Source organism: Microtus pennsylvanicus, chromosome 16, assembly GCF_037038515.1.
Source record: "Microtus pennsylvanicus isolate mMicPen1 chromosome 16, mMicPen1.hap1, whole genome shotgun sequence".
NCBI classification, from domain to species: Eukaryota; Metazoa; Chordata; class Mammalia; order Rodentia; family Cricetidae; genus Microtus; species Microtus pennsylvanicus.
In genome coordinates this window covers 40,829,283-40,857,097 of record NC_134594.1, presented here as the reverse complement: position 1 = coordinate 40,857,097, position 27,815 = coordinate 40,829,283, and the positions used below count along the sequence as shown (strand labels likewise).

The following is a 27,815-nucleotide window of genomic DNA, read 5'->3' as shown; positions in this document are numbered from 1 at the left end:
AGCTCTGAAAGTCTCTTTTAATGTTACCACTTCTAATAATTTGGCAAAACATATACAAGAAGAAAGATGAATGACATCCAGCTATTACGTTTTACTATTCTTTCCTACTTTACAGCATCTGATTGTGCTAAACAAGCAGCAGGGTCTTGCCTGTCAAATGCTAATAGCCTAGAACATTATAACCTGTTTCTGGAATTAACATTTTGATGCAATTATTTAAAAATAATTTTTCTAAAGTGAAAGGAACTTGTCATATTAAAATAAAATGTGTTTTGATTTTCAATAGTTGCTTGTAATATGTACATCTATACCAGACATAATGTAATCATTTTCCTTTTAGACTATATTCCTCTTATCACTTAAAATACATCGTGTACACTGACAGAATAAAAGCTGCCTGAGATTAGTTTGAGCTCAAGTGGAAAATTTAACTTTGACTTTTTGTTTTTGATGGGTACATACTACAGCCAAATGCACTTTGTGGTTTTAAAGTTTACAATTAAGTATATTTTAGTTGTAAATAACTATAAAATAGTTTGAAAAGTGATGAGATTATAGCACCAACTCAATGCTATTAATGATGCTAAATTTTATACAAAATCATTTAAAGTTGCATTATGAACATATTTCTTTTATTCTCTAGGGCAAAAAAGAATTCTGAAAAGGAAAGATTTGTGGATTTATTTAAATGTAGTGCAGTAATATTTTATGGACAATAATACTTTTTTGACTATGAAAACACCTTAAATGTGGAAACAAAAATTCATGGTTTTTGCTTTTTACTTCAGAAGAGATAGGACAATGCATATTTTTATTTGAACTGTTCTGATTTAAGGTTACAATGAATGGTCAAAATAAGACAGAGTAGTTGTCTACTCCTTCTCAAGGCAGAAAAGTAGTGTTTGTTTCTTGGATAAATCACATTACCATCCGAGGAATGTGCAGACACAATAAGTTGGTAGCTAAGGTTGCAAGTGATTTATGATTGTTGGTACCACTACATGGGTGGAAGAACGCCGGCCGGTAGTCTTAGAAGTTCTAATCTCTGCTTATGTGTAAAGCAATGTAGAAGGTACTGTTCATATATTGAACAGTTCTAATTTGGAAAATTATATATAGCATCTCCAAATCTAGAAAAAGAACTTTTTGTGGTATGCAAAAGAAAAAGTAAAAAAATATAATGTTGGAAGAAACATGTTAGATATTATAAAAAGGAAAGTTTGAGGATGCTTCTATAATCAAAAAAATAGTGGTTGACAGACTAGGATGTAGGTCGGTGGGAGTGCTATTTGTTAGCATGAGTAATAGCGTGGATTCAGTCTTTAGTGCTGAGAAACTGAAACCTAGCGAATTAGGAGATGATGGCTTCTCATAGTCAAAAAGCTTCTCAGGTCTGTCTTTGAGTTGTGATCCTGTTAAAACACTGATAGGTATCAACAAGGTCCAAGGTCTGGGGTAAAAATTTTAGAAGATGTGATCACTTTAAGGCATTCGTCTTAAAATGAATATGAACATTTTATTTCTTTCTCATGGACTTAGCAGAAATACTATTAAATTTTGTGATTAAGAGTGCCATGTTACTGCAGTGAAAGTACACTAAACTTCCCATTTCTTAGAGCTATAATGAATGATATATGCATTTAATGCCTTCCTGCCACTGAGATGATTGAATTGAACCATGAAAATGAGATAAAACCCACTGAATTATGCATATGTTTTTTATTGATGGGTGGCTTGTAGAGAAAGTCATATAGAATGTTAAAATCACATATCAGGAGCCTTAGTGTTCTCTATCAAATCACCTGTGGTTAACAGTGGATTTTTTTTTCAAATATAATTTGTTAAACCAATAATCTCCATGAGATTTTTTTGTAAAATATATTTTCAACATTTATATTTTTCCAGTGAATTAGGATGGAACTATTAGACACAGGAAACGTCTCTGACCACTGTGTAATTGTGACAGCTGTTGTGTGGATTTGATTTGGTTTTGTTCCTCGAAGTATTCATGATGGGAAGAATTTTTAACCTGACTTGGAGTCCTATGATAGTCTGGCATATTTACAATATCTGCCACAAGTCTCCAATTGTTTCCACTTCTAAGGGAAATGAAATAACCAATGAAATAAGAAGATCTCTTAGCAATTTTAAGTCTCGTTGCCCCTTTTCTTAACCCAGTCACACGTCATCATTGATCATTAACTTGATCACGTGACAGCATGGTGCACACCTGGTCTGGTTGTGGAAGAATTAATCATGCAGAGTTTCAGATAAATACAGTTGACCTTCACCGATAAGGTGATTCATATATGAGTGTTTCCAGTAAGTATATTTTAGTCACAACACTCCAGTAAGCAACCAGAAGTTAATTCAGGGTAAGTATCTTAAAATTAAGCAGATTTTGAAAGAAGCCCATATTCAGTAACATGGACTCTGCTTGTTGCAGTAGAAGAATGATGCTTGGATTCACTTTGTTGCAGGAATAATTAATTATTTTATAAAAATAAAACATTACTTTCATTCCACCTTAAAATTGTTCGTTGTAGAAAGGTCAAGTTCTTACAGAACTATTCACCATGTTGTTTATTTCTTAGTTTCTTTGGAATTTCTGGTAAGATATCACCCAAAACTGAATGAGGTAAGTGAACTTTAAAGTGAGTTATTTGTTTGATGTTATAACTTATTAAATGCTCAGAAAATTGTTGGTAGAAATGGCTGCTCAAGAAGTAAAATTTCATTATGAGCAGTAGCAGTTCGAGTGTTATCTTAGTACCAAGACTATTGCCAGAAAGAGTGACATTATTCCTAATAATATTTATTATTCCATTGTTGGCCAAATTCTTGAAGATATATCTAATGAATTTCAGCCTGTTTAAAAGACACTGATATGTTTTGATGACTTACAAAGCAGTAAATGCATATTTTTTTCAGAAATAATCAGAGAAATAATATACTCCTAAAAAGAACATATATACATCTGTAAAAAGTTCAAAGCCATATATATATTCACACTTGCATACACACAGAGAGAAACATAGACACACACACACCCACTGAGAGAGAGAGAGAGATTAGAGCATAATATATAGACATTCATTTATGTGTAAAACTTTTCTCATGAAAGGATTTTTACTGTTATACCCTAACCACCTAGTACTATATCGATTGAGTGCTTAATAAGTCCTGTGAATAACAATTTACATCTGTATTCATGCCTTATCAATATTATTTTCTATTAGTTGCTTTGTATTATATTTTGAGACTTTACCACTTTGTAAAACTATTTATACAAATAGAGATTTTTTCTATTTATATTTTAAAAATCTGAAGAACCAAAATAATACCTTAGAGCTTACTTTTCGAGGTTATTTGATTATTCTTTATCAGTATTCCTACTAATGCTTCTTAATAACACTTGACCTATAACTCTAGGAATGTAATACTTCAGATCTTCAAGGCTAACAGCACTATTCTGAAGACTTTATAGTCTTTGCTCCCTTTGAAAGGTTATTTCCTAGTATCCCATTGATGGTTATTAATATGTATAATTTTTAAAATAAAATTAGCATTACTGAAACTTCTTCTACAAAGCATTCAAACTCTTTCAAGTGAAGGTATAATGAGACAGTTGACTTTCTTGTAATTGTCTTAGTGGGTACTTCATGACTGGGGCAGTCGTGTGAACTGATATGGTTTCCTGTTGCTGCTATTCCTAGAGTTATCAATTGTTTAGAAAGAATGCTTGAAGATTTTATTCTTTGTTTTGACTTTACTATTTATATTTGACTGTCATTTTGTTTGTTTTTAAATCTTTCTTCATTTCTTTTTCTTTCATTTTGAAAAACTGAAATGAATGTTGGGATATTTTGCTCTCAGAATCAAGGTTCACAGAGTGTGAGAAAGGAGTTGTTGGAGACTGCTGTGTTGACTTAGAAAGCACTGGCTTTCTGGTTTTGCTGCCCTTGGTCTAAAGGCCTTGGGAAGCAAGTTGAATACAAGTTTCCCTTGAATCAGAGTAATAGGTGTGCCATTAAAGCCATTGGAAAATAGAAAGAATCATAAAACTAGTTAGAACTGAAAGTATTCTGTGTAGTGATGTACCACTGTTTTTAAGAAACTCAAAGTATATGTTATGTTAGCTTTTGAAGGAACTTATTACTACCGGTAGCGTGAGAGTTTCTCCTTTACATGATGCTTACACAACAAATCGCCATGATAAAAAGTTTTTCTTTGGTAGTAGTACATATAGAATATTCTGCATGTGTGTATATTTGTTCAGGATAGTCTAATAGATAGGAAAGCTTCTATTGAACTTACTGTGATGAAGTCTGTTTTGGAAACCAATACATTTTAAATTAACACACAGAAGTCAAGATGGACAAGATGATATTGTGGAGTTTTCTGCTGTTGTTCTTTGGAAGTCAAGCTTCAAGAACTGTGGCTCAAAAAGGTGCCGACTTTGCAGTGGATCTTTATAAAGCTGTTTGTTCCTCTCACAAGAACAACATTATATTTTCCCCTCTTGGAACGACTGTGCTTCTTGGAATGGTCCAACTGGGTGCAAAAGGCAAAGCACAACAGCAGATCCGGAAAACCTTAAGGATGGAGGAATCCTCAAAAGGTGAGCATCTTAGACCTAACTGTCTGTAGATACTGTCAGCTTTAGTTTTAGGATATCAGGGAGAAGCTCAGCTTATAGAGCTTCAACAGATGAAAATAAGCAAAGACATTTCCAAATTATGACCAACAGGTAATTATAAATGTATGTATTTTATCCACTTAGGATAGTTTCTTTTTAAAATATGTGGCACAAATATTTTATTAAGAAGCCCTGTCTCGAAAAACTAAAAAAAAAAAAAAAAAAAAAAGAAATTAATGCTTACACAGAAATAGAATTCCCTGCCTGTTTGTGTATTTTTCTATAAACTGTTTGTATACTTCTACTTACTGATTTTTAATATAAAAGAATGGATTTAAAATAATATTGCATTCTATTTATTCTTGTGGAAAGGGAATTAATTACTCAACCTTTTTCAGTGGCTATTTCTCACACTTCTCTTACAAGGGTGAGTGGGGGAGCGGGAGAAGAATGGGAGAAGGGGAGGAAGTGTAAATTTTGGAATGGAAAATAAATAAATAAAAATAAAATAAAATTTAAAAAGTAATGTGCTACTTCACCAACATCAACATTTAATTTATAAGCGTTCTCAGTAGTTTTATGAAATGGAGGAAGGAAGCTCTTAAATAGCCATCACAAGTTTCTTACGGCAGGTGGTTGTTTTTGAGTGTCCCAAAGTCACATGTGGGCATCTGACACCGAACTTGAAACATCTCCCAGGCCATCTGGCTCATGCTTTCATTTCATAGTGGTCTGAGAATTAAGCTCTTATATCACTATCACATAGCATTTCCTGGGCATCAGAAGAGATATCTAGATTTTTGATGAGAGTTCAGTTATTATAACCATAATTGGTTTCAGTATATTTTTCTTAGCACATAAGAATTTGCTTTTTCTGAAAATATTGGCAAGGCATACATTGCTCCATTTTCAATAAAAGCAATTTTGTACAGAAATGATATTGATAATAATAATTGAGTTTTCCTTTGTGAATAATATATAATGAAGCTACTATAGCATCGGTTTCAACATTACATTTCATGGTGCCCCTCTGAAATGTAATATATTATTTATGAATGCAAGCAAAGATGATTTTATGAAAAGCTATCAAAGGAGGCCTCTGAAATTAAATTTTCATATGAATACATCTTAGAGGGAAACATACATGTCTTAAGAGTGGTAGGGTGTGAGCATAAAAGTCACAGTAATAATAATAGGTACCATCAAACACGGATGTAGTTTGCTATGTGTATCTGTTGCAAACTACTATGTAACATCTATAATCAGTTCACAAGATACATATACCTCTGCTACGCAGATGAGGAAACAAAGCAAAATGGATTTTGACTAGTGCTTTTTCCCAAAACAATGCCATGAGACTCATAAGGGAAATTTTATATTTTCCTTGTAAGGGTATATATAGATGGCAAAACGGTGAGAATAATCGGCCAAAATATTTCTGCTGTTCACTCTCTAAGTGACAGAAAGACACATATGGAGGATCAGTAATAAAGGAAAAGAAAGTTAAAAGGCCAAACAATAAAAATGAAGTCTGAAAAATAAAAGCGAGAAAAGAAGAAATAAAAAGAAGATACACAGTTAACCAGTGAGAAAGGTGAGGGAGTGAACGAGAAGAAGCCAGGGAAACATCTCCACACAGCCTGGCGGGAGAGGAGCAAACTGAGTCAAAGTGGAGCAAGGACTGAGACAGCCAGCAGCAGGCAGTGCAAGCAGAGTCATGCAGGAACTGGAATTAGAAAAAAGAGAGAATGAATCCTTTTCCATTTTGATTACTGTGACTGTGCAAAAGTGTGTGAGTTCATGTGCATGTGGTGGACAGAGGCTGACATCATCTTCCTTTTTCAGACAGGACCTAGGGCTCACCTTGGGGCTAAACTATTTCACTAGGTTGATGTCATCTTTCTTTTTCTAATGGGATCTATAGCTCACCTTGGAGCTATAACTTATTTCACTAGGTTGACGTCATCTTTCTTTTTCTGATGGGCCCAATGGCTCACGTTGGAGCTAGACTATTTTGCTAGAGTGATTGACCTCTAAACCACAGGGATCCTCCTATCTTTGTCAGTGCTGGGATTACAAGTACACTACACACTGCCAACACTGGCTTTTAAATGGATGTCAAGGGTCAGACTCGGGTACTTTTTTAAAAAAAATATATTTATTTATTTATTTGTTATATATACAATATTCTGTCTGTGTGTATGTCTGCAGGCCAGAAGAGGGCACCAGACCTCATTACAGATGGTTGTGAGCCACCATGTGGTTGCCAGGAATTGAACTCACGACCTTTGGAAGAGCAGGCAATGCTCTTAACCACTGAGCCATCTCTCCAGCCCCAGACGCGGGTTCTTATGTTTGTGAAGCCAACCTTTTATGAGCCATCTCTGCAGGTCCCATTTTACATTTAAAAACAGTACTGTGTTGAAATATAGCTTGATTATGGCATATTTCAACATCTCAGATTTAATTTCTTCGCTGAAGATCATTGACTTACTTCAGTGCTGGCTCTGCCATTAGTGCCTCAAAATTTTATTCTTTAAAAAGGTTTATTATTTAAAATTGTATGCATGAATGTAGAGGCCTGCAGATGCAAGAAGAGAATATCAAATCCCCTGGAGATTAATATACAGATTGTTGTGAACCACCCAATTTGCTTTCTGGGAATAGAACTTGAGTCCTGTGAAAGAACAGCAAATGTTCATAATCACTGAGGCTTCTTTCTAGTCCCTCCCCCCACACCACTGATTTATAAAATCAGTGTCTGTCTGTTGAATCATCTGTCTTGATTTTTTGTTCCTGCTACAAGTTTGTGATCTCTGCTCTATTGTGGCATGTTAATGCCAGGCTTATTCTATAGGGCTGTACAGATGCATTGAACTGTAGCATCTTTGTAGGACTGAGAATCCCAGGGGCTCAGTACTTATATGTTACCCAACATCAAAGAATATGCTCAGAATATATGTTCTTCACTGTTCTGAACCCCTGATAATGCCTCTGAAAAAATTGATACTGATTATTCAAAGGCTGCATTGGAGATACAGGTGCCTTTGGAGGACAGAGATTTTGGACCCCATATTCCTAGAGTAACAGACTGAATGGGTACTCTGGAAGAGTGGTATGTGCTCTTAACCCCTAAACAATCTCTTCAGCAGCCCCACCCACCACATATACCCGTGTTTGAGATGGTCTCTGGCAGATCTGAAATTTGTCACTAAGACGTCTGGACAGTGATTCCTATGGATCCATCTGTCTTTGCCTCCACTGTGCTGAGATCACAACCATGTGTCATCAAACCCAGCATTTTCATTCTTTTTTTAATATTTGAATTTATGGTCCAACTCGGAACCTTACGATTTAGTAGAAGGGATGCTACTGTCTGAGCCACTTCCCCCAGGCCCTGCCGTAGGTTTACATTTTTTTTTTTTGCTTGTCTGGATATCATCTGCACACATAATGAGCCTTTGGGATCTTGACACCATAAGAAGAGAACCAGTGTTAGAATTTTAAAAGATATTCCAGAGGGCTGGTATAATCAAACCGATTATCCCCATTATTGGTTCTCTGTGGTTCTATTTTAGGAAATTAAAGAAACTTTTTTTCTCATTGCTGATTAGGAGCCATGCATATGTATTCTTTTTAATTTGTGCTAAATGGGGTCATTAACCTGTAAATATAATCAAGTTTATAAGCCCAATATTTTTATAGTCCCCTCCCCCCCAACTTATGCTACTTGGTGATTATTTTCCATTGATTTAGGAGCCCAGTAATTTATTAAAGGCCAGCTCTTTGTCACAGGTTCTTAGAACTTAAGTATATGGCATGATTCCATTTGCTCTGACAAAAGAGGTACAGCTATTTTTTGTCTCCTTCTCTGTTTTCCCTACCATTCTTTGAGAGGTGTCTATAAATTATAAATGCTGAAAATTATTTTAGAATCCTGTCACTTTATCTTTGTCATTAATTATTTTCTTTTAATAAGCTTTTGTACCTTTGCTGAGGAAGTAATCTCTGAAGTCACCCGGCTGCTAAAATATGCCATGTAAAACCTCAGAACACTGGAAACCAGCATCCAGAATCTTTGCATAACCAAACAGATGAGTTTAACTTCCTCCATCTCCTAGTGTAAAGAAATCCACAGTTCACAGTTCTCAGGACTCATGAAGGTCCTCAAGTCTAGTACTATGAAATGTATTTTTATAATTAAAATCTTTTATGTATTTGTCTCTGTTTCAGTGAATAGGGAATCTGAAATTTCAAATACAATGCAGTGCATCTAGTCTGGCTTCCTGGATAGATGTGCATATTGTACCTAGTCAAGAACTGCAGACCAACGAGGTGTCGTGGACCAGGCATAGCTTCCGGTCAGCTGGGCAAGATGCAAAGCACAGCATGTGGAGGTGGCTCCCCAATATCAGCTCCCTAATTCACACAAAGATTATGACTGCTGACTTTATAATTTAACAATGTGTACTCTCATGCTTTTTCTCTCTTTGGTCCTTACAAAGAAGTTTTCAGTAATACTAATTTTGTGGTGTGTATGTGTGTGTGTGTGTGTGTGTGTGTGTGTGTGTGTGTGTGTGTACACTGCTCTCTCTGTGTGTGCTTTTTGGAGATTAGAGTTCTATGTCAGGTGAGTCACTCTATTAATCTCTACCTTATTGTTTAAGACAGGTTTTTTGATCCTAGAGTTCTTTAATTTGGCTCTACTGGAATGATGGCAAGACTCAGGCATTGTTCTGCCTCTGCTTCCCCACTGCTGGGATTACAGGCCTGACGCGACCTCCCCAGCTTTTATGTGGTGATTGAACGCACATCCTTTTCCTTGTACAGCAGGCAGTTTACTGACTGAACCATATCTTCAATGAGTACCTTTTAATGGTGAACTGTGGTTTATTAAATGGAGACTAATCAAATACTATCCACTTGCAAGTTACACTAATGAAATTTTAGTTTTTACTGAAAATGTAATAAAAGCATAAAATAATATGTTATATGAAACAATTTCTGGATTAAACATGTTATATGGAACAGTTCTAGGATTATGTCAGAAGTACATAAAAATGTGTGCAACATTAGGGTATGCGTAAGAAATTATAAGAAGAATCGTCAGAGTAGACAAGATTTAGAGCCATGCATAACATAGAACATAGTCTGCTGGTGGTAATTATTTGAGTTGATTTTACCCAGTAGCTATATTTGGGATGCCTAAAGGCTTTTATTCTTGCAGACAGCCAAAATACATAGATTACTGCGTCTGAACAAATAGGCATGCCAGATTTTTATATAAGTCTAGAGATGATTATAGGGCTTATCTTGTAAACCTTGAAACCTGGACAGGTGCAGTTCTTCAACAAATAGCAGTATTTTCTGGAAGCTGAAATAAAAGTAACATTGACCATCCCGTTCCTTCAACTTCTCCTCCTGCCTCCCCTTCTCTCCTCCTTCTCCTCCTCTGCCCTTCCTTCTTCCCTCATCCCCAGAGTCCTTTTTTTTTCTCAGGAGATTTTGTCTATTTCCTCTTCCCAGGGGATTCATGTATGTTTCTCTTAGAGTTCTCTTTGTTACCTAGTTTCTCTTGGCTCATGATTAGTGATATTTTGCTTTATGTCTGATATCAAAAAAAAGGAAAAGAAATAAGATCTTCAAACCATTATGACTATGATGGTTTAATATGATCTAATATGATTCCTTTGTATTTGTATAAAAATTAGGTAATTGTTATAGGGATAGCCTAGGTTATACAAACTTACACTAGAAAGCTGTCTTAGAACTCAGAATGTGCACTATGCTGTCTAATCTGTTTATTGCGTCATAGGTAATGAAATATTAGAAAATAAATTATTGATATTTTTCCCTGGTTCATATTCATTATTAGGTTTCTCTAGAAAACATTGAAAATATAATTTATTCCCTTGAGTAACTATGTACATTTTCATACACAGAGGTGCAAAAAAATCAATAAGTAAACATAGCATTGAAAACTGTTCATTGGTGTCGTATCTCCACTAATATCAACAATTCCCTCTCAAAGAAATGATTCTTAACTGGAAACTTCCTGCTATTGAATGTTCTAAATGTGATTAGAAAGTTGCATTTTCCTTCAGCCTGCATAAATTCATAATTGTGATTCTGAAAAAGAATTTAAATTTGCATGGTCATTCTTTGTCCAACATAGCTGTTGATTTTTCTGCAAAATCCACATTCCATTGAAGGTAAATATTCAAAGTCTGTATCTGACTTTCCATGGTTAGTTAGGTCTAGGCATGGAAAACTGGTGATGAATCAGGACACTGAGAAGAGTCAGAGCTGAGAAGGTACTGTTTTCATGTTGTTCAATATGTGAGTACATGTTATAATTATTTTGTAGGAGAGGAATTCTCTGTGCTGAAGTCATTTTTTTCAGCCACCTCAAAGAAGAAACAGGAATTTACATTTAATCTTGCCAGTGCCCTCTACCTTCAAGAAGGATTCACTGTGAAGGAAGCGTATCTCCATGGCAACAAGGAGTTTTTCCAGAGTGCTGCAAAACTGGTGGATTTTCTGGATGCAAAGGCTTGTGCAGAGACAATAAGCACCTGGGTTGAGAGCAAAACAGACGGTAAAGTTTCCCATTTTCATAAAACTGCTATTTCCTGGTGGATTCATAGTTTTTAATATACTAAAGTAAAGAGTGGCTCAGTATTTCCCCTTTCTATGGTGATCAAATGGATCAAATCTTCCATTTCATCTCCCTGTATTAACAAGAGACTTTACAACCTAGTGCTTGGAAAAGTATCTTGATTCATGCACTAATTTCCAGACAGCCGCCATTCTTAATGCGAGAATTTTTGCAAGAGTTTTTGTTCCAACATTGATTTTTCTTTCAGATATGTAAACAGGAGGCCTATTTTTGTCCAAGAATATATTAGATATGTCAATTCCAAATGTCTTTTTCCCAAGTACACTGTAAATATTTTAGTTGATATTGCGAATGTTTAAAAATAATGCTAACAATCTTATCATAGGTATGCTAATCTAACCTTTAAAACAACATAGCAAAAATTACAAAGTCATTAAATAGAGGTTTAGGTCAGGATAGATTTGAGTTCAAAGTTTAGAACATTGTGTGCTTGGTTTTTATTTAAACTTAGGACACTACTACATATTGTAGTTATTAGAAACTTTCATAACAATGTATGTGATATAATAAACATATACTGGACACTTAATAGTATTTTTTTTGATTATGCTCCAGAAATTTATGATTGTGTGAGTAGCTTCTTGAATCCTCATGGGTAGATTCAAACACAGAGGTATCCACTAAGATCATGACTTAGTGGTAAGGATCAAAATTTATAGGGATGTGAAATAAGGAAGTAATATTGTTATGAACAAGGAAGGGTCTACTGAACAGAGAAATAAGACGAGGAGAGGCTGGTTGTTTTGAAGATGAACCTCAGGCTATCACTAGTCACTGGTTCCAAGAGAATAATAAGCTTGGGTGTAGCACTGATATAGTGAGTCTGGTTGCACTGATGGGCAAGTTAGCGCTTAGGTTTGTATGAAACTGATAAATATGCAGGAAGACAATTCCAATTCTCTTCTTGTCTGAGCATCAACTTACGAACATCGTCTCATCAGAGAACTCCTTACTTGCTCTGTCCACTTTTTCCTAGAACACTCCCATTTCCTATTTCCTGGTGTTTCTGTCAGTCCCTGTTTCTTAGGGAAGTAGTTAGCAGCATTCCCTTTGGCTCTTAAGTTTCTCAAGCTAGATCACACAGTAGCTTGTCATAAATAGTTCTGTGTAAGACATTTTCTTGCTTTAGTCTATTTTAGCCAGTTCCATTGAATCACCACCTAATTATTCTCCCTACTTTGTTCTTCATCCTCTTTATAGGAAAAATTAAAAATATGTTTTCAGAGAACGATTTTGGCCCCCTGACTCGTCTGGTCCTGGTAAATGCCATTTATTTTAAAGGGGACTGGCAACAGAAGTTCAGGAAGGAAGACACAGAGATGACAGATTTTCATAAGAAAGATGGCTCAACAGTCAAGGTTCCAATGATGAAGGCTCTATTGAGAGCAAAATATGGTAATATGAGAAACTGTACACATTAAACCATGGATTTGATAACTGAAAAATATATTGAATGAACTTTGTTTCAGGTTATTTTTCTGAGTCATTCGTGACCTGCCAGGTTTTGGAATTGCCTTTCAAGTCTAATGAGTTTAGTATGGTCATCATCCTTCCTGCAAAAGGAATGAACATAGAAGAAGTGGAGAAACAAGTTACTGCTCGCCACATTCAGAGATGGCTGTCTGAGCTGCAGGAAAAGGAAGTGGAAGTCAGCCTCCCTCGGTGGGTCATGTTCTGTGCTGCTGAGGTTATGAACTATAAGTGGAACCCTGTAGTCAGTTGTAGGCAATTAACGCTCCACTGAAATTACAAGGGATTTTCATAAGAAGCAATGGTTATATGCGCTAATAAGCTTTTGAAAGACAAAAGAACCTACAGAGCAAATGGTGTACCAAAATAACATAGTTTACATTCTACCCTGTGTTACAAACATGTCTTCATACATTTTAATATATCATTTTATTAATTGAGGATTTCAGAGCCATATAGCACATTTTAAACATATCCACTGCTTATTGTTCCCTTCACTCCTCGCAGATCTAAGCACTACTCTCTAAACCCCTTGAAGACGTTCGTTCTCCCATTGCTATTTCTCCTCACCTTCTACAGATCTCCTCTCTACTCCAAAGAACTAAAGTCAGAAATTCAATCTTCCTAAAATTAACATTTTCCTAAAATTAACCCTCTTCTTACCCAAAAATATGCATTTTATATATAAACAGTGGGAAGAAAATTACATCAGCTCAGTAAATATTTTTGAGTTGGCTGATGACTTTGTTTCAGTCACCTCTGCCTCTGCTCTGGAAATTATCTATGTGTTGCCCGTGTTCATTTTGATGTTAGTATGTAGCCCAGGCTAGCATCAAACTCATGACCCCCCGCCTCTCTTGTGCTGGCACTGTAGGTTTGCAGCTTGACCTTTAGTGACAAGTCTATATGGCTTATTATTCAGAGCTGCGTTTCTTTTATATCTCAACGAGTACATAACGGTCTTAAAACTGGGAAGTGAAGATCTGATAGATTTGGAGTAATTTAAGCAAAGTCATCAGCTTCCCAAGGCTACTGTGAAAAAGAAACAGGAGCCCAGTAGTTGATTTCAGTGACAGCAATTCATTCTCTCTTAATTTCGTTTCAAAACTATAAACTCAAGTTCGTATTCAGAGTCACACTGTCCTGAAGGCTGTGTCTCAAATATTTTCTTGACTCTTCCTAGCTACTGGCAGAGTCTAGCAATCCTTGGAGATAGCATCATAAGTTAGGTTCGGTACAACACCAGCCCTTTTACAACCTGCTTTGTTGCAAATAAATAAATAAATAAATAAATAAATAGATAGATAAATAGCTCTTTTGTAACTTGTTTTGGTCAATGTCAAACAATCAGGAGACTTTATATACAAGAGTCAGCAGAAAGGAACATGAGACTGTTGGTATCATAGCTCCTGGTTGTAGAATTTCCTTTTCCCTTTTCTGACAGAATAAGTTTAGAATCAAAGCCTGTAGGATTAAAAATAGGTTAAATGTACTAGGGACAGAGCTAGCATTTATTGTCTTTAACATGCCAGACATCAAATTTTAGATATTGTCTTAGTTGGATATTAGTAGAAGTTCATATCATTTTGTCTACCTGTACTATGAGATGCTGTAAATATTTTTATATCTACTTTATCTTTTATTATAACAAAGGAAAACTATAGTTATAATTATATTCTTTAACTCCATCAAAGACCCCCAAAGTAAATATTTTAGAAATTAAGTTATAATGGGTTGGATCATATACCTACACTGCGTGAGATTTCTCTATATAGGAAGCATCATGAGAACAAGCACTTATTAATACAAGTCAGATGTTTGTAAATTTTACCTACACAAAACTTCACTTTGCAAAGTATTATAAACATTGTGTTTATTGCGTCTGTGTGATGTATCTAACCCTAAGTTTGTATATAGATCTTAGAAGGCAAGATCAGGTGTCATTTCTCTACTTGCACCTTTTTTGGGTCTGTTATTTGCCAGTGAGAATGTCGAGCTAGCTAGCTTGTTTCTTTGTCTCTGCCTTTTATTTTGTCATGGGAATGCTGGGATTATAAATGCATTCTACTGCATGGGTGCCTTTACATGTTTTCTGTCTATCCAAACTTCTGTCCTTACGCTTGTAAAGCAAGTATTTTCTTCTAGGAACCATCTCCCAGTCTTTGAATTTATATTTTGATACCAATACTGTGTTTCTGTGGATTTGGTTTGGTTACTTTCATCTTTAAAGAATACGGGGCTAGCTAAAGCCCATAATATACACAATGGGATTTCAGATAATAGGATAGGAACCCACAGGGAGACATCAAGAGGTTTTAATTTTTCCACATTTAATGAGAGCCCTCAGTGTATTAATTAATTAACGTGACTAGACACCAAGGCAGGTCTATCGTAGCACAAGAATTCAGATGTTCTTTCTTTTTTTTTTCCCCCATGTGAGATCTTTCTCAAATCAATGCTTACACGTGGGAGCAAATTCCATATGTAAAGCATATAGACATTGTTCCATATGCTAAATATTCTGTTTCTTGATTATTTAACTTACTATTTATCTAACCAGCATTTTTGTTGCCCATTCTTTTTCTTTCAGCTGCTATTTCTTTAACAATTTTAGCTTAGGGCCAAGTAGATGGGAACTGAAACATGACCATGGTGAACAGGGACTCACACCGTATATGTTGATCAAGATCATGGTTTAGAATTACAGTGGAATTATATTTTGATTAGAAGACAGAAGAAGTCAGCACATTACCTTGGACCAAAATGGATCTGAGTTTAAATCATATTTCTTGTACATATCTTGACCTTGAGCTTGGAAATCAGCTTTCTTATGGTTGCTTTCTTCTGCGTCAAAGGTCATGATAATGCTGACGTCCTAGGATTTTTGTAGACATTTAAAACAGTGGTCTATATTAAGTGTTTAGCCTTAGATGTTCTACTTCATTCCCTCTATTCTTGGCTGCAGTAATTACGGATAATTAGGTATTGGCTTTAGATTATGCTTTTACCAAATGACTGAAGGCATTTTTATTTCTGTAGGTCTCACTGGACTATGGTATGAGCGGGACTATTAATTAGGTGACTTTCTGGTTGATAATTACACATTATTAGACACTGTGATAAGTCCTCAGGATTCTTGTCATTCTCCTGAAATTGTTGGCTTATTATTCTAAAAATAGTAGGTATAATAGAACATATAGTTTCCACCTTTATTGCTATTCAGTTTAAAGAGTATGATAAAAAGAGAATACTTTTAAAATAATTATATTTCATTTTGTTCAGTAAGAAATTACTAAGAAGTTGAAAATAGCAGCATAAAATAAGCTATTTTCATTAGCAATAGATTTTTAGTTTTTAAGTTCCTTGCAATACCAGTTACTTAGTGCTTGGAATGTCTGGCATGTTCCAAGATGCATACAATTTTGTCAGGAAATAATTTTAGCATAGTCCCACGGGATACTGAAGAATTACAGTGAAGAAATTTAATCAATACTCATCAATTAATATTATGGTTGAATTAGACTGATATTCCATCAAATTTGTAGCCCCCAACTTTAGCTCAGGTGTTAGATCCAAGGTTCTCAAGCATCTATGCACAGAGCCTGTCAGGGTACAGACATAGCCCTTGAGGTGGGAGTTGCCACGTAATGTCACTGATATAGAAAACATGTGTTTCCCTAGAATGCCACATGTTTTACCTCATTTAAAAAAAACAGCTTGTGATCTCTTTTAAAAATGAACAAGATTCTCTAAGCATCTATGAAATAAAAAGGCACTAGCTCTTTCTCCTCTATTTAAATGATATGAAATTCAGTGCCTGCAGCTGTCTTGGAACCATGAATCTTCGTGATTCTCTGATGATTGGTTCTTTTGTGAATGAAGAACTCAGGTAAGCTGTATGCCAGAGGCTTAATTTATGGCCTGGTATCAAAAGCACTGTCTGACTCTTGCCCCTGACCTGATAAATCTTATCCATTTTACCCAGTTCCCATCCAAGTTTATACATATGAAGTCTCCACTTTTAGACATTAGAAATGCCCAAAGAACGAAGAAAGTCACAGCCAATGAGAGAATAAATACGAAGAATGCTGAGAAATCACTGCCTCTCTGAATATCAGTCACCAAAAAGCTTCCTCCATGACTGTAGGCTACTGACTCCTGCACGTAGGGAGGTGTGCACATCTTTGTCTGAAAATCTTGAGTAAGAAAATTACTAGAAAACTTCTATCAAAGATGGTAAACAAGGAAACAACCTTTTTTGGATGGAATAATTGTCACATTGCAATCATTCTATTCATCTTCCCTGCCAACAGTTTATCCAGGAAGCGAGATATTAGCTATGTGGAACCAATGAATGGAGCTGTATAGGAATGACGGGAGATATCAGAAAATGAGACTGGGTTGGTGAAAGCCAAAGATTCACAGCATAATCTTTGCCAAGTCACCCACATCATAAAAAAATTCCTAGAAACTGTGCACTACATTTTAAGTCATATTTTATTCGTCTTTTTGAAACAGATTTAAAACAGAACAAAAATTAGACTTCAAGGAAGTATTGTCTTCCTTAAATGTAACAGAGATATTCAATCGTGGCTGTGACCTTTCTGGAATAACAGGTATGCTGTTGATGAGTAGTTTTTGTATTGTCATGTTGATTTGTTTTCCTGGAATTATATTAGCAGACCGATCTTACAAAGAGAGAATATTCAGTCCCAGCAAGCATATACATAGTAAATAAATGTCATACCTTGGGTGAATCTTCTATTAATATTAATATGCTCTGTATCTCCCAGGTAAGAGGTTTTCCTCAATGAAATTCAGAAAGCATTTCATAAAGTTAGATAAACATTCTCACCGTATGATAAAATTATGTAAGTAGAAGAATTATATAGGCTTTTATTCTGCCCTGATTATATTGCCTTACTAATAATGGGAACTACAAGGTAGTGTCTGTCATTTAAGCAAGACATATAAAACTCAGATGGACAACTACTTCTCAAATATATTTTGGTAGGATTAAAGCACACAAAGCTTTGGATGATGTCACGACAGGAATCAGGAAGCCTGCAATGGACCGTGCTACCTGCAAGGGTCTTTATATTCTGACAGCAAACGGAGATGGATTGTTTGTGCTAATGTAAATCTAGGGACTTATGCCTTGTTGGGCTCCTTACCTCCATATCTAGGCCAGGCATTCTTTAATTTCCTCAGTGATTAGCAAAAATTGATAGCTGGAAAATAAATACCTAAAGAAATAGAAATAAAGGGTACCATACATATCAAATACAATTAAAAAAATACAGTCTCTCTGTTATAAAGCAGGGCTCTGATGATACAAGCCCACCAGTCCATTTTGTATCAGCATATAACATGCAATAGAAAAACTTTTGGGACATTTCTGTAAATATCTAAACTTCGCAGCAGTATTTGTCCATCTGGTCACTCACTGATCTTTTAGGGACATGGGTAGAATGGATAATGTATCTGAATGGAAGAAGTGGAAGGTGTGCAGTAGGTGCCAGACAGGTTCTTTATCGCCTTCACACGTGGCACAGCTATTGCTTTCGCAGCGACAATTGGATCTGACGTCTTGCAAATCCCTACATACTAGCAACACTAGTCAGCATTAAACACTCCAGTAAGATGCTATTTTAGAGTGCCCTGGACCCTAGCCACCTCCCAAACCCAAACAACCAAGCACTTTTCAAGCACCTTTCTCCCTTTAACTTCTTCCTGGCCCGAGGAATCTTACCCAATATATCATAAGCATTAAAACAGCCGCTCACTGTTCAAACTCCAGCAATTTGTAACTTCCGTAAATCTTTTGCAAGATGATTTATGAAAATACTTGCAAAATGCTTCATAAAATAATTTGTGCAAAACATAACTCCAAGCAAAGAATAAATGTCTAACATTTTCTGCGTTCTCCCCCCCACTCTGGGGTTAGCTACTTGAATTATTTTAACATTCTCTTCATGCCTCATTGACTTAATACCAAAGCCAGCATTTATCAGCATAAGCAATTGAATGCTGTATGTACTACTTTTCAGAGCATTCCTGCTATAAACAAGCAAAAGAGGATACCTGGACCAGAGCATTCAGCTCAGGGTAGTTTAGTCCTCCAGGCTTGAGCCAGACAAATGGCTGCAGGAACATTTGGCAGAGGATCTCATTGATCCTACTGGAAACAAGAAGCAGAGGGGGGGATAAATGGAGTAGTGTGGAAAGGATCCCCTAAAAACGCAATGACCCATTCCTTTCAATGTTACCTACTTCCTACCTAGCTGAGGACCTAAATCCAGCATCCCAGCCTATTGGAAGGATATTGATCCAGGCCACAGCACTTGCTATGCTTTCTGATTCTTGAACAATAAAATCTTAATGAAATGTAATGTGAACTAGTCTAATCTTAGTGATATGAAACAATTTCTACAAGAAATGTATATTTTATACTCATATAGTTCAATAATTTTGGATATACAATTTTATACCTTTGAAACTTTGGGATTCAAACTTTACTTCTTACCATGTTATTAGTTTCTATGCCATGTTTGATAACGATGTAACTTTTAGGACATAATCTGAGTCATATGTCTTAATGACCTTGGGAAAATAGAAAAATGTATGTGGGCCATCTATTCCTCTGGCACATGGAGAGATGGCTTAGTATTTAAGGTTGTTTTCTGCTTCTGTGGAAAACCTGAGTATTGTTCCCAGCACCCACATCAGGCAACTCAAACTGCCTGCAACTCCAGCATTAGGGGACCTGACACCCCTCTTTTGAATTTTCCATAACAAGACCTGCACACACACAGAGACGAAGACAGACAGACAGACAGACAGACAGACACACACACACAGACACAGACACAGACAGACACACACACACACACACACACACAAATAAATAAAAATAAAACAACACACAAGCTTATTTGAACATCTAGAAAAACAAGAATTATTTTTAGTCTTCTTTAGTCCTCTTAATTTAACAATTGTAGACTTATCTTTTCATGGATATTTAAAGGAAATGATTACTGCAAAGACAGAGGGAGCATAGAAGTCATGTTCATTGTTCTAAGCTGGTGTGACTCAGCCTTTTCCTAAGTGGCAAGGCTTACTGCAGGGGTTGTATTTATAAGACTTGGTCTACTCAGCCTACCGGCCTCAGAGCCATTTGGCTTGGTTCGATTGCTAATCTGGGTGAAATATTTCACTTCTTCCTGACCTGCCCGCACCATTAGGTCACTAACTGTGTGATTAATTTGCAAATCCTGTCCTACCTCTGGGAGCTATTGGAGAATCTGTTTAGGTGTCTCACTCTGAATGGCTGTCTTAAGTTTTGGAAAATCCACACTGAAACTTTGGCTTCTTCCTTTTTCCATATCACAGGTTTCTGTCACTGAGCTTATTTGTGTTCATTGATTGGCTTATTTGCGTGGTGTCTGTGACATCACCTATGCACCAGATAGCATTTAGCGCATGCCTCTGTTGACTCTGAAGAAGCTAGATATAGCTGGTCCTGCAAAGCTGACTTGATATGATGTCTACCTCGTTATTGCACTTGTCAGGATTATCTTTGCCAGCCACTGTGCCAGAAACATGTCACATCAGTTCCACCAATGGGAGAAGAGAGGATCCCTCAGTGTTCATGCACAACAGAACAAATGATGCAAGGCACTGTCTTACATGAAAACATTTATCCAATGTTTAGAAAACAGCTCTGAAAGTTAATTTTCTAACTGATGATCCAAAGTCTCTTTAGACTTTTCTGACCTAACCAGTCTTGAGGGAAAATGAATTTTGTTTTATGGTCAGGTCAGAATTGAATCTGTAATTTAAAAGACAAGTTTACTTTAAGGTTGATCTTTCATTATTTCATTATTTGTGGTAAAGTGGGAATCCCCTCTGTCCATTTAAATCTCCCTCCTAGTGGGGTATCTGATTTGAGGGTTACACTTTCTGCCTTCCCTTTTATGTCTAGGCAAACTCGTTCTATCTGTCTATCTTTCCATGAATTTCATACTTAAACCTAAGCACCCTTATCTTCAGAAAACTGACTGAATTGCAGAAAGTCCGTTTGTTCAGTCACTGTTTCTGTATGTTTGAAAATGTAATTATTTGAGGGCCTAGTCATAAGTGCTTTGATTTTCCCTGTCATGTTTCCGTCAGATTCATCTGAAGTCTACGTCTCCAGAGTCATGCAGAAAGTTTTCTTTGAGATAAATGAAGATGGAGGTGAAGCCGCAACATCCACAGGTAAAACCAATTCTTGAGAAACACAATTGGCAGCCAGGTTGGCACGGTGTAGGTTTGGGGTTGTTCTGCCAATTCTGATCTTTCTTTTATCTTTTTCTGCATACAGAAAGGAAGAAAATGGTGCTTGTGCATATTATACATACATCTTTTCCTTTATGTATAACACAAAAGGAACAAAAACTTGATTAGCAGTTTAGCTTTATCCCTTGATAATTTTCTTATTTTTGAATCATAATAACTACCCATTAGCTCTCTAATAGGATCTGGGGAGAAAATGTCAGGACTTGACTCTGAAATCCTCATGGTTAAGAGCGTTCGCCATCCCTGTCCTCTTTAATAGCATTCTTAACTAGATTGGCCTAGTGATCACCTTTCTAATTTGAGTCTTATTATTATCTCAGTGGTAATGGTTCAACAATTTAGCTGCTTATTACAGTCACCTGGGTAGTTTTAACAAATTCTATGCCCAGAAAATGCTTAAAATAATTCAATCTGTATGGCTGTATCTAAGATTTTTTAAAACTTCAGTAAGTGATCCCATACACATCAAGGAGAGCAAACACTGACTTGTGATGTGCAGCCTGCCCTCAATACCACACATGCAGTGCGTAGACTGCAGCAAGGGCCTTACTTAGGGACTTATTAAAGATGCCAGATTTCAAGTCTCATTCCAAACCTACTCGGTCAGATCTAGCTGGCTGAATTCACTAGGTGGTTCAAGAGTACACAGAAGCTTAAGAATAACCTCTCTACTTCGCTTCATTGAATAAATATTCTTTTGAATAGCAACTATGGTATTTGTAAATAATACTTGGGAAAACTTTTGATGAATAATTTTTTTTCCATCAAATTCAACTAGAAGCAAACAAACAAAAAAAAAGAATTAGTAGCTCCTTCATTAGTCTCTTTTCATACCCCAATACTACTTGGATTTTAACTAATGCTTTAAATTGTACATCATTTAAAGGGTACTATTGAAAAAAAAACACTCCCAAATTCTATCTATTTAGAGATTTCTTTATTAATTCATGTTGCTGCATAGTACCATGGATTTTTGACATCTAGGTGGGACACACTAGGCTGTGGCTTCCATTCTGTCATCTCTTGGATGAAATGTCTTTACCATGCTCAAGAAACAGATTGCAGAGGATGAACCCTATCAGTGCTTGAAAAAACTAGAACTATGTGCTCAGATGAGGTTAATGGCTCGCAAACACAAAAATTTCATCTACTTTTACACAACACTGAATTAGTTCTAATCCATTAGAGGACAGTCCTCTAATTATATTAGTGAAGGAAAAGCCCCAGAGATGTAAAGTCGCTTGCCTGGGGTCATGCTGTTAATTGACAGAGTTTAAACTGATATCAGGTTCCCTGGTTTAAAACACTAAGCCATTTTGCTATTGCATAGTGCCTCTCATTGCAAAGCTAGAATTCTCCAGGAGGAGGATTTTGCACTCATTAGAAGATGGTAAGAGGAGTCTGTGGATATCCTGATGAACCATGCCCCGGAAGAGCCTGTGATTCTGACTATGAAGGATGTGCTCCGGGGTTTGTTCACAAACACGGGAGAGACAAAAGGTTTTCACTGAAAATGAAAAAAAAATGGATGTAAAATTGACTTTACTTTTCAGATTTATCTCAGTAATTCAGATGTGAATTTAAATCCACTGCAAGTTTAAGGGTCATTGTCATGGTTGTTTTGTACGGAAGCGTGTCAGTCAAGTCATATTTGTAAGATCGTTTCATTTTTTTCCAATTTTGACTATACATGTTGATTTTATTTTTTCCTTGAGTTTGCACAGTTTTCCAGGGGGATTGAGACGAAGATGCAGTTTACATTGAGACTGGAAATGCACTTCAGAGAGCAGCGGCAATGGCATCAAACGAGAACTTCTCAGGAGTTGCCTTTCTCAGATCTCACTTTAGCCTCCTCAGCCAGATCTGAGATGGCAAGAACCTGAGAGGAGTGTCAAAATATTTAGTCTAGGAAGAAAATTTGTCTGACCACTAAAATTTCCCACATTATTCACAAGTACCACATAAACTGAAATAAAGTGAATTATCATAATAAGTAATTATAACTCAGAAAATATCTGCTCCTAACTTAATAATAAAAGTCATACATACATGTATAATATATAATACAATATATAATATATAAATCCTAAAAGCATAATATATAAACCCTAAAAGCTCAGGGAAGGGGGGTGGAGCTCACAGAATAACTCCAGAAATTGAAGTAATAAAGGTAGTTCCGAACAGAGATGAGATTCTCACACCTTGAATTAAGGCAATGAAGTGCAAACATGTCTGGAAAGGAATTAAAAGGTGAAGCATTTGAAGAACAGATCATGCAATGTAAATAGTGGGCAGAAAATTACTGTTGAAAGTATGACATTTTCCATTGCCTCCACTAAATTGAATCTAGTATTTGGTGTTCTTCCTCATTGAACAGAAATGTGAAATCAGAATGAATTCCTGGTGGTTAAATATTTAGCCCTTTGTGCGGTGATTTAAAATTAATTGACAATTCCTTCGCCTTTAGGATATATTACATCAAAACCTGTTTGTCTGTGAAAACTCTTGCAGTGTGCATTTATGGATCTCTGAAGTATAAACATGTAAATGACCGCTGTCTCTTTTTCCTAGGCGTAGACATCCCTGCGATCATGAGCTTGACTCAAACTCAATTTCTAGCGAATCATCCATTTCTGTTTGTGATGAAGCATACCCAATCAGGTACCTCTTTCTAAAATTTCTTTTCAGGTAGTGGATAAATTAAGCTGTCAGTTGTTATTCAGATATCTGAAATCATGTTTTCCTTCAATAGATGTTTGTTCAGTATATTTTATACTTCAGCTGTAGTGTCGTAAGATATAACTAGAATCTGAACTAGGTTAGTGGTAATCTGGATTCTGGCACGCTGCTCCATATATAAAGCTAACTCCCAGCGGTTATTTGGTTAAGAGAGATTTAGAGAAGCTCAGAGACAGAAAACTTAGCTTGATTAGTACCACACAATTAAAAATAGGTAGCGTGACAAATGGGGTTAAATTGCTGAGATGCCACAATGGAGGTGAATATTGGGAATTGTGGAGTCATGAGAAGAGGCTCTCATAGAGGCTCAGAGAAGGGGGTGGGGCCAAACTTCACTTCAAACCTCCAGAGAATGTAATGAGTTATAAAAGGGGATGCAGAAGGAGGGATGAGATAGATGGCCATGTGGAATATGGAAATCCCGGTTGTCCTGACAGGTTTTCAGCACTTGCTCTTACAGAAACATCAGAGTGGAAAAACACTAGGGAAGTCGTCTTTAGGGAATTAGGATTATAAAAATAATGTCCTGGGAGAGTCACAAAACACAGAAGAGCAGAGAGTGTTTTATTCAGCCCAGACCTTGAGTATGCTAGAAAGTCTTGGAGAAAATGTCAGTTTCCCTGCATAATGAGAATGGGGTCACAGAGGCAGACCCCTGTTCACACTGCAGCTCCACTAACAAGTCAGCTCATGCGGCTCATTTATTCTAAATTACATTTTCTTTTACATTTGGAAAAAATAAGTATTAAAAAGTAACATAAAAGAATACATAAAGCTTATAACATGTTTCCTAGTATACAATAGGCTCTCACTAAAAATGAATCAATAAGCATAAATAGCAATTAACAAAGTACAAATAATTGAAATGTTTCTATAAACTGGTTCTGAGAGCCTGGATTTGTTAGATTAACTATAGGTTTTGCTGCTGTCACTCTGAGGGATATACTAATCTCTTTTTTCAACCCTATAGTACTAATACTGGTGGACTTTTCCAAAAAAGTAATTGTGAGAGTGCGGAACAGCTTTAAACTTACCGAGTCTGTATTAAAACAGTATCAATCTAGTATATATGTCTGTAATAAGATATATTCTGAGTAGGTTGTTTGATCTATACATCTCTAAACATTGAGCAATCTTCATTTTTAATAATCAGTATATATAATTATTGAGTATAGAGAATAGCAAGAAATGAGTCAACACTGGGCATCAACACGTAAGTAAACGACTTAAGAATGATTATTTTTGATCCCGTTTCCTCAATTGATCGTTTGTTCTAAGGTCATGTCTTTTCATCTCGTGTGAGAGCAGCAACAATTTAAAAGCAAAATGACCCATTTACTTATTTCTACTTGTTTATTTGTGATAATGTTTAACAATTCGACCTTAGCAACAATTTCTATGATTATTATTGTAATAAGGCCTTCCAAAGAAGGGTTGCTCACTACAAATATTGCTTAATATAAACAGAGCCTCATTTATCAGGAGGTTTGAATTGTGACATAAAATTTAGAGTAGGGGCTGAAGAGATTGTTCAGTGTTAAAGAGCAGCTGATGGTCTTATAGACAAGCTGTGTTCAGTTCCCAGAATACACATGATGGCTCTTCAATTCAGAGAATCACACACCCTTTTTTGGCCTGCATACACACATCACACACGCATGGTACACATACATACATGCAGGCAAACACTAATACATTACACATAAAAAAATTAAAAATATTTAAAAATTGGGAAGGGCTATTATATTAAGGTATTATGCCTTTGTGATTAATTTTTTTCCATAAATGATAATAGTATGTTGACTTAGAAGATCATGAAATGGCTTTAAGCTTTACACAAAGTATGTATTTTCAGCTGACAGTTTCTGAAGTATGCCAGCAGATGACTTTAGGTTTGCACAGCTATTTTTTTAATTTGGATTTAAACTTTTATTTTTATCAGATATGCCTCTTGTAAAAGTTCTATGTGATGTTTGAATTTTCATACTAAGGGAGCTGTATATTGCAGTCTATTTATCTGTAGCTGTTATAGCTACAGGAGATAAAGAACTCATTTGTTTTCGTAAGCTGAAGGGGTACACCAGCTCTATAGAATCCCAGACGAATATTGACAAAGGCAGTACATGAAATGCACATTTCTGAGGAAGGAGTGAGTCACAATTTCCAAGCCGACCGTGCTCCCCATACAAATTGTATTGCATTTAGAATTCTGCAGATGAGCTGAAAGACTAAGCAACTAGGATAATATTTAAGAATAAATCTCGGAATCTAACCGTATGTTTTGGCAATGCTGTGGATTTTAATATTAGTAGTTATAAATCGCTTCCATCTGGGGGCTGGAGTAAACACTTTAGTTAAAGGTAGAGGGCACCTGTATAAGAGGAAGAGAAAACAGAAACGGTATTGACTCTTGCTCCTGTCCTGTGCTTCCGTAGTTCTTATGTTAAGCGACATTTCACTGACCCTCAGAACTTGGTAGTGACCAGAGCAGTGAGTGTGTGAAGCCTCACATCCTAGTGCTGATCTTTATGGTGAAATGAACAGACGGGAAACACTGGGACAAATGTTGCTTGTGGACTGTTGGACCCCGCCCTGTAAATTTTAAGTGGTGTTTTTCCTATAGAAGTGATTGAGAATCCCTCCCAGTTTCTGAGAAGTATTTTATGCCAGAACACTATGAAGACACAGCCGCTGGTGCCTCCTGCTGTGATAAAATTCATCCTGGGGAAGGTCCACCCTTGTCTATTAGAAGACTGGGTGTTCACTTTTATTTTTTTTTCCTGATATAATTTTGAGATTTTTGAGTGAAAACATAAAGCAAACATCAGTTGGAGATTATTTCTCCATCCATGTTATTGATTCTCTTCATACTGTGTCTATTTCTTTTTGAGATTATAATATAATTACGGTATTTTTTCCTTCCTTTTCTTCCCTCCAAACCTTTCCATATATCCCTCCTCATTCTCCTTCAAATTCATGTCTGTCTCTTGACTGAATGACGAGGAGTTAACGAAGCAGGAAACTTTCCCACTGTTATTTCAAATAAATCCTACTTCATTAATTAGCTTTAACTTAAGCAAAAATTTACCACTTTTTAAAATTAACCTTCATTACACCTGCAATTAAGAAGTTTATGGCCATTGATATTGACCCTCTTCTGCTTCCCTTTCCCAGTTAAAATGCAAGGTGAGTAGTTTTGATGCACCATTAATTCCTGGTCTGTCCTCTTGTTCTGAGTCACTGCCAAACATAGAATGGCTGGAAACAGGTATTTGCACTTGTGTCTGATGTGATATCATTTCACCGGGCACTTGAAAGTACTAGCGATATGAAAATGTTGTCTTTAGCAGTGAAGTATGCTTTGATTCAAAGCTGAAGGAGGTCGGGGAAAATACACTTTCATCCCTGGGGCTCTTGTTCTGTGCTTGAAAAGATGGCTGCCCGTTCTTCTGGCTTGAAGTGGCACTGTGCTCATTACCATTCCATTGTGCTCTGATTGCCTGGTTAGGCTCTATATTTAGAAAAACTCTCTCATGGAAAACAAGATTAATGCATTTTCTATGATAAATGGTGAAGGGTTTTATTTACTTCTCAAAGTACAAAAAATGATCAATAATCTAAGTGTTTTCAACAAAGGGGAGGGTCTTACTATCAGACTTCACCTACAGAGAAGAATGAGTTAAAGATTGTTTAATCATGAAGAAAATAGTTTGTCTTTTATTTCAGAAATTTCTAAGTCATTTTCTCTCTTTTTTTTCTAGAATCAATTTTGTTTATGGGAAGGGTGACAGATCCTGATATCCAGACAATGAAGGGGAGAGATTTAGATTCACTGTGAATAAAAATCATGGTCTTAAAATAAAAAAAAATACAAGCCAACCCTTGGAGAATGGTTAACTGGTGAAATGGCATCATTTTGAACATTTTCTAACATTTTTTCTGATTAAA

At 36.1% G+C, this 27,815-nt stretch overlaps 1 protein-coding gene across 1 annotated transcript; it reads left to right on the top strand.

Annotated features, from left to right (window-relative positions):
- The first annotated feature begins 2,311 nt into the window (after positions 1-2,311).
- On the top strand, positions 2,312-27,815 carry Serpini2 (serpin family I member 2). The gene is made up of 9 exons (XM_075950627.1): positions 2,312-2,375; positions 4,367-4,621; positions 11,007-11,237; positions 12,519-12,713; positions 12,788-12,980; positions 17,307-17,404; positions 20,961-21,047; positions 23,700-23,789; positions 27,629-27,815. Exons 2-9 carry the CDS (start codon positions 4,375-4,377, stop codon positions 27,703-27,705), a joined length of 1,218 nt encoding a protein of 405 aa, XP_075806742.1. The 5' UTR covers positions 2,312-2,375; positions 4,367-4,374; the 3' UTR covers positions 27,706-27,815.